This window comes from Anabrus simplex, chromosome 12 (assembly GCF_040414725.1).
Source record: "Anabrus simplex isolate iqAnaSimp1 chromosome 12, ASM4041472v1, whole genome shotgun sequence".
NCBI classification, from domain to species: domain Eukaryota; kingdom Metazoa; phylum Arthropoda; class Insecta; order Orthoptera; family Tettigoniidae; genus Anabrus; species Anabrus simplex.
In genome coordinates this window covers 90,910,149-90,917,952 of record NC_090276.1, presented here as the reverse complement: position 1 = coordinate 90,917,952, position 7,804 = coordinate 90,910,149, and the positions used below count along the sequence as shown (strand labels likewise).

At 38.8% G+C, this 7,804-nt stretch overlaps 1 protein-coding gene across 2 annotated transcripts in view; it reads right to left on the bottom strand.

The window, feature by feature from the left end:
- Window positions 1-836: 836 nt before the first annotated feature.
- The window catches only part of Mat1 (CDK-activating kinase assembly factor), a 32,192-nt gene continuing 25,224 nt past the window's right edge, over window positions 837-7,804 (bottom strand). For both annotated transcript variants that reach the window (XM_067156245.2, XM_067156246.2), the window contains exon 3: window positions 837-2,487. In XM_067156245.2, coding sequence (XP_067012346.2) covers window positions 1,649-2,487 — 839 coding nt within the window. In that variant the 3' untranslated portion in view covers window positions 837-1,648. The remainder of the gene's footprint in view (window positions 2,488-7,804) is intronic.

Sequence of the window (7,804 nt, the reverse complement as noted above, 5' to 3'; positions counted from 1 at the left end):
CACGTCATACACACCGCCAGAGGTGAGTCTCATATTCATGTTAATTCTTAGGACAGGGTCTTATCTTTTTCCAAGAGTTTTTCTAAATATCCCCCTCTTTTTTCTTTATCTGCTTCAGGTCCCATTTTGAACCAAGAACACCATTTAGCACCCTGGGGCAAACACGGCGTCCGCCTCATTTTCATGCAGAAATTTGCTATAGAATACTTAGTAGACCAACTCCAGCCACAATTTCTTAAGTTAGAGAAGACATACATTTTACCACATAAAAACGGAGTTTAAGTACTTCACGTTCTCTTCAGATTTAAAATTTGTTACGTCCTGAGACTGGTCAAGTTATTTTAATGACCGATTTTTTTCAATCAATAGTAAAACAAATTGAGGATTGTGGCAACGTTTAGTAAATTCTCAGAGGCTTGCAGACTGAATGCTGAAAGGCATAACAGTCTATAATGATAATGTATGTAAAACAAAATGTTTTTGATTGAAGTTCTTAACATTTGCACCATTTATTTCAAGACTTGGTGAATGTTCATCAAGATGATTTTCATACAAATATTTTCATGAAAAATACGGTGTTACTCTTTTAAGATAGTGATATAAGTTGTTGTCCTCAGCTCATTGTAATCAAGTCACATATCATTCAGAGTTTTTAAGATTCGGTGAACTCTTGTTAAGAGGACGTTTACACATATATTTTTAGAAAAGAGGACTTTTAGCTTAATGTTACAAGTTAATGTTCACGACTCGTGTTTTTAATCAAGTCATTCCTCCCATCATTTATAACATTTGTGTACACTTGTATGCATTTTTTTGTAACCTTAAGTTGTCATTCTTTGTTTTTTAATTTTGTTGCTGAAGATGATGCACAACATCGAAACTGGTCCCATTAATAATAAAATGTTATAATTCATCTTATAACATTGTATTGTATTGAATAGGAGAACCCCACTATTTGTTCCCATTAGATAAGTTTGAACCAGCCCCTGTTTGTAATTTCCATTTCCTACTGCATTCCTTTTTCAAAGGTTCCAGTGATCATCAGGGGTTATGGGAAATATTGATTACGCCTTCTTGATCAGAAAATTTTGGTGAAATACAAGAACAGTTGTAGCCGTTGCAGCGTACTGACAGTAGTTCTTCTTACTCGTTATGATGCATGCTGTTCACACTGAGCTTGATTTTAATATTTTTGTCCATTTGGTTGGCACTACTGCCAAAGAGGCACTCTCCTCCCTGCTTTCCTGTAAAGCCAGCTGCCAACAGAACGTGCTTCCATATCTGTCATTTGTATGTTATTCTGTCTCTTTCGAGTAAATTCTACAAGGGAATCGTGTTTCAGAAACAGCGCTTCTCCACTTTTTGACAATATACGAGTTACTAATATTTTCACGATACAGACACAAAGACTGTATCCTCGTGCACGTATCTCTGGCCTGCAGACGCGATCCAATATTTCATTTTGCATCTGAAATCACAAAAATATTGGTAACCATCATAAAAGTCAAGAAACACTGTTTCTCAAACAAATGATTCAATTAAGGGGTGTGCCCTTCTCGGCGAGATGGCATAATCATTTCAATTATTCTCATCACTATACACATAAAAATGTCAAATAGACACTTCAATTGAGACTTGCAGCAAGGTTTCACCCTTCGGCACAATCGAACAATTCGGTCCTTTCAGAGACGTGGTACAGGCCAACGAGTGCTTCCTGCAGAGCCCTCAGACAGGAGATGTTGGCGCGGTAGCCTCCCGCTCTATCCTGCGCGGTCTCGCCTCGCACGTGTTTCAGGTAGCCCGCGTCTTCGAGCTGCTGCCAAGAGGGCGGCACGGGCCCGTCCATCTCGACGACCGGCGCCTTGTACACGAACGGCTCTCCCTCGTCCACCTTGGGCAACGGCAGGAAGGCCTGCTGGCCGAACTCTATTCCCGTCGAGAACTGCGTCGCCCTTGTTACGGGCGGGGGGAGCTTGAACTCCTCCTTGGTGGCCTGCGCCTGCTGGGCAAACGTCTGCACGATGTTGTTGGCATCCTCGGTGGAGAACATGAGCTCGTCGATGAGCGCCTCCTTGTCCCTCAGTTTCTTCTTCTTCTCCTCCTCCTCGAGTTTCATGAGCTCCTTCTTCCTCAGCTCCTCTTGCGCCTTCTCGAACTCCAACATGTTCTCCAGCTCGAGTTCTTCCTTGCTTAGCTTCGTCTTGTTCTTCAGAATCTGTTCCCTGTTGTCCTTCTTGTACTGCTCAATGCGCTTGTTGGTGTTGATCACGTCGATGTTGTTGGCCAGGTTGTAGATGATGGTCTCCACCTCCTCCAAGTAGTCGTTGTAGCTCCGCAGTGAGTCAAAGTCCTCCTCCTTCTTGTTGAAGTCCCTCAGCACCCGTTTGCGGATGTCCACCTCTTTCTCCACCATCGAGTCCTCGAACAGCTGCACCCGGAAGTTGCTCCTCCGCAGCGGAACGTTGCATTCTGGACACGATCCGGCTCCTGGGAACACAGCACAAATATGAAATAGAATTTCAGTTCATTAGGCTGCATTTAGTACATATATTTAGTACTTCACTCATAATAGGAATCTTCCCCAAGTGCCATAATACGACCCATAAGAAAAATCAATAATCCAACAAAACCAACTTTCGACCAATTTTCATACTTCCTTGTCTTAGTAAAATATTAGAAAAGGTCGTCCACAACCAGATATATTACCTTAAACACAAACTACTCGGCAAATTATTACAAGTAATGAACTTCATTCTGGTTCCGTATTGACTTTAAATATCTAAGGAAAATTCTAAAAGAATTTAATTGTGTAAAGTCCACCTGTTCAATACAAGTTTGCCATTTGATAAATAGTCTGTCTAAAAAGCTACATAGACGTAGCACATGTTTCGACCTAGCCTAGAGGTCATCATCAGCTAAAATAACACAAAGATGAAAGACATATACAAATTTGACGGATTTAAAAACTTCAATCGTTTCCAAAAGCATGGCAAATAGAACAACATTTAACAGACTTCACAAGTTTAAAGTATTCCTCCAGCCAACCAACAGTTATATTACATATGGTTGTACCCACACCTGTTTCAACGAAATTCGTCCAAGATTGAAGCTATGAACATTTCGAACAGTTTATCATTGCAATTGTTGATAGTATTTTATCTCAAGTTCTTTTATGTAACACTGCTTTTTGTATATGTCATTCATCTTTGTGTTATTTTAGCTGATGATAACCTCTAGCCTAGGTCGAAACATGTCCTATGTAGAATTTTAGACAAACCATTTATCAAAAGGCAAATGTGTATTGAACAGGTGGACTTTATACGATTAAATTCCTTCAGAATTTCACCTTAGATGCTCGACAAATACCAGTCTGGATTCACACCTAGCCACAGCACTACTAAAAGTTACAAATGATTTTCAAGCAGAAATGGACAACGGACAAATGACTATTCTTGTTCTTTTAGACCTACAGTAAGTAAAGCATTGGACCGTGTAAACAGCGAAATAGTAATATGTAAGCTACAAGCACAAAAATTTTCTTCAAGCACACTGATGTGGCTGCACTCGTTTTTAACCGGGCAGCAACAGCGCAGATACAAAAGTATCACACTGGCAACAAACAGAAGTTTGCGTAGTTCAGGGCAGTGTTCTAGCACCACTACTATTTTCACTGTACGTAAATGACTTACCAGAACATACAAAAACTTGTAAATACCATTTCTACGCAGATGACATTCAACTATATATACATACAAAACCAAAAGACATCCAACTACAATTTAACAAAGTAAACGATGACCTGGAAAATATGAAAGACTGGAGTAAACATACCCGAATCCATTCAAATCACAAGCAATCATAATAGGATGTAAAAATAATCATACCAAACTGAAAAGTGTTAAAATTCCTCCAATCGTATTCCTTGCAACATTGATAAAAATAAATGAAACTGTAAAGAACCTTGGCCTCGTTTTTGATAACCACTTAAAACTGGACACAGCACACCATTAAAATTTTCCAACGAGTATTCTTTACTTTGCACTCCTTTAAAAGCATACGGGATCTCCTTCCACTAAACACAAGAAAGTTACTTGTTCAGAGCATAATTCCACCCATCTTTGGTTAATGGTGATGTAATACAAAACACACCGAACTTAACGCTAAACTTCAGCAGGCTTATAATCCATGCGTCCATTTTGTATTAAGTACATCTAGGTATTGCCCTTCACCCTGTCTTGAACAGCTGTCGTGGTTTTATTTGGCAGAGAGAAGAAACCTTCACACTGTCTCGCTTGTCCACAACATCCTCAAGACACAGACACACGAAGTTATCTGAGAACACATCTTAAATACCTGTCTCTACAAACAAAACCTCTTCCCTGCTGAGCTTCCCAATTTGCCGCACGACAAGTTACGGCAACTCATTCACACCTGCAACCATACATTCCTGGAATTCCCAACAGGCTCTAACTAGGGACATACATAGTAGAAATATATTTAAAAAGAGATGTTATAAATGGTACACAGCCCTTAAGAAATTAGTATATAACTATTGGATCCGCGCTGCTCCGCAGCATTCGTTATAAATAGGTCAGATAATTCGTCTTGATAAGCCTCTCATAGTCATATTGTTTTGTCTGCCCTTTTTAATGCTTTTATGAACATTTGATAAGAAGCGCATTATGCTATGCCCCAGTTCGTAGTCAGAATTCAAACATCTGATGCCATCATGTTGTCTGCTAAAAATCTATCCTTACATTCACTTTTTTTATCCTGCAGTTCTTGATGTAAAGCTTGGTATTGTGTCGTAGAAGGCAATGGTATTTTTAATCGCAGTTCTTCTACATAGAACAGTTGTCTTGTGAGCTCATAGCTTAGTCTCGAAGGAGTGTTTTTTGCCAGGCAGAGAACATTTTTTAAGATACATGGCCTTCACTCTTTCGAGTGTAGCTAGGTATCCTTCAATAGGTGTTCCGAGATAATGATGGGGCCTGTTTGTACGTAGACATTTTTCTCTCAGCAGCAAGTAAGTTGTTAGGAACGTTCTGTCATCTGATGAATATACTTGGAGGCTGGGAAAGGTTACAGAATCAGAGTATGTAGCAGGGAATAGTATTCTTCCATGATCAGAGGAAGTAGGGTATATGGTCTCTGGCTTGACATGTAGTAATCAACCATGGCTGCATGCAATGACATTACAAAGGATGAAAATATATCAGAATATGAAAATGTTAGTCACGTAGCAACCCGCTAAGTACAGAGTGTACTGCGGGTAAGGGTAAGCCTTCGCCTGCAGTTTTTGGAGTGATCATTTAATGTTGATTTTATGATTCCTCAAACCTGGCTGAACTTAGAAGGCTATCAATGTCTCGTGATTCACTGGCAGGTAATTCTGGAGGGAATAAAACGAAAAATAAAGCAAATCGGTCTAGTAGAACGGATGGATGGATTTGCAAAAGCTGTTTTTAGTAAACTCTTTTCTTCTTCTTCTTGTTTTATGACCGCATAGGATCACTTTAGTCAGTCCAGCGTTCAGGTCTCTTTGAAGGGATTGTTCGGGCTTTGCAGTCCCCCCAGTTCTTCTTCAGATGCTTAGATCTTCGTGCCTATTTCCTTCAGATCCTTACTTCTCTGATCCATTTTTCATCCTGTTGTGGTATTTTTTTAGATGAGATTGTGTTGTTCTAGTTGTTTCAGAAGTCTCAAATCCTGCATCCTTATGAGCTGTCAAAAGAATCCCGCTCTCCTCTTACGCATAGTATCTGTAATGGGTTCTAGCTCTTTGTACACAACTTTGTTAGGTATTGTCCGCCACTGTCAATCTTTCTGGTATTTTCTGTTGATGCAGGTTCTTCCAATTTTCCTTTCAATTTTCTGAAGTCTTTCACTGTTTATTCAGGTGAAAAAGTGTTTCTGCTGAATATGTAGCTTCCGGTTTTATAACTGTGTTGTAGTGTTTTATTTTTGCACTGAAATGAAATGGCGTATGGCTTTTAGTGCCGGAAGTGTCCGAGGACATGTTCGGCTCGCCAAATGCAGGTCTTCTGATTTGACGCCCATAGGGGACCTGCGCGTCGTGATGAGGATGAAATGATGAAGAAGACGACATATACACCCAGCCCCCAAGCCAGCGAAATTAACCAATGATGGTTAAAATTCCCGACCCTGCTGGGAATCGAATCCGGGAACCCTGTGACCAAAGGCCAGCACGCTAAACCATTTAGCCATGGAGCTTCTTCTTTTATGACCACATAGGATTTTGCATTTATTGATATAGACATTTCTTTTTGTAGATATCCCATGTTAACTTTTGTGCTTTAGCTAATCTATTTGTTCTTGTTTGGATTGAGAGTTTTTCATTTAGGTTATGTGTTATTACTTCTCCAAGATATTTAAATTGAGTTACTGTTTTGAATTTATTACCATTTATGGTAACTTCTTTTAGTTGTGTTGGGTTTTAGGGCATAATTTTTGTTTTTTGAAATTATATTTGGAGGCCAATTTTACTTGCAATGTTTTCAAGTTCTGATATCTGGGTTTTTGCTTCTTTTATGTCAACTGCTAGTAATGCTAAATTGTCGGCAAAACCCAGGCAATTTGTTTTGACTTTTTGGCCAATCTTTATTTTTGGGGGACATTTCCTAAACCATTCCCTCATTACCATTTCTAGAGCACAATTAAATAATAGTGGTGAGAGCCCATCTCCCTGTCATAATCCAGTTTTAATTTCAAATGTCTCTGATGTTTCACCCCTAAACTTCACTTTTGATTTGGTCTTAGTGTGAGTCAATTTTATGTTTCTTAATTTGGGGTGTAGTCCAAGGTGTCTTAAAATTTTAAACAGAGATTCTCTATGGATGCAATTGTAAGCTTTCTTGAAATCTACAAACATTATCACCGTACCTCTGGTTCTTCTGTTACAGTCCATTATCAACTTAAGACTAATGATCTGATCTGGATAGCTCCTCCAGTGTCTGAAACCTCCTTGATATTCTCCTAGTTCTTTCTCAAGTTGTAAACTTATCCTATTAAGGATGATTATTGAAAAGATTTTGTATGTTATGTCTAGGAGCGAGATTCGCCTGTAGTTATTAGGGTCGGTTTTGTCTCCTTTTTTGTGCAGTGGGTGAATGAGGGCTGTTGTCCAGTGTTCTGGTAGTTCTTCTTTAGTCCAGACAGATACAAGTTACTGATGGAAGGCAACTTTTGCTCTTTTAATATATAGATGTAATGTTTCTTTATAGTAACTCTCAGTAATTTTGTTTATAACTATTATATGTTTAATTTCATAATCAATTATATGTTACTAGGAACCTTAAGACTCTGTAGCATATATAAGATGGAGTGGCATAACAGCTGGCTTCACAGCCTAAGCGACGCCATATAACATAAGTCAATAAATAATAATTAAATAGTATAAATATCATATGAGAAGACTCATATCATGGCTAATGGACACCAGAATATCCAAAGATCCCAACTACAGACAAATTATGGAATAATCAAACAGGTCCCTTCCTTCAAATATGTAGGAGAAATTATTGTACCATACGGATTGGACAGGAAAGCTCTGAAAGCATAATGAATAACATGGAATCATTACAATAAACTAGTGATGAAATGCAAAACTTCGGCATTACAAGACTGTTGTTCTTCCGGAAGCTTTGTATGCTTCAGAAACCACATCTCTAGGAGGCCACTCTAAAATTGATGAAATTGAAAAAGAGCGAAAAATTCTTAGGAAAATATATGGCCCCGTTCATGTAAATAGTATATGGATGAAAAGAAAAACTGTAGATTTGTA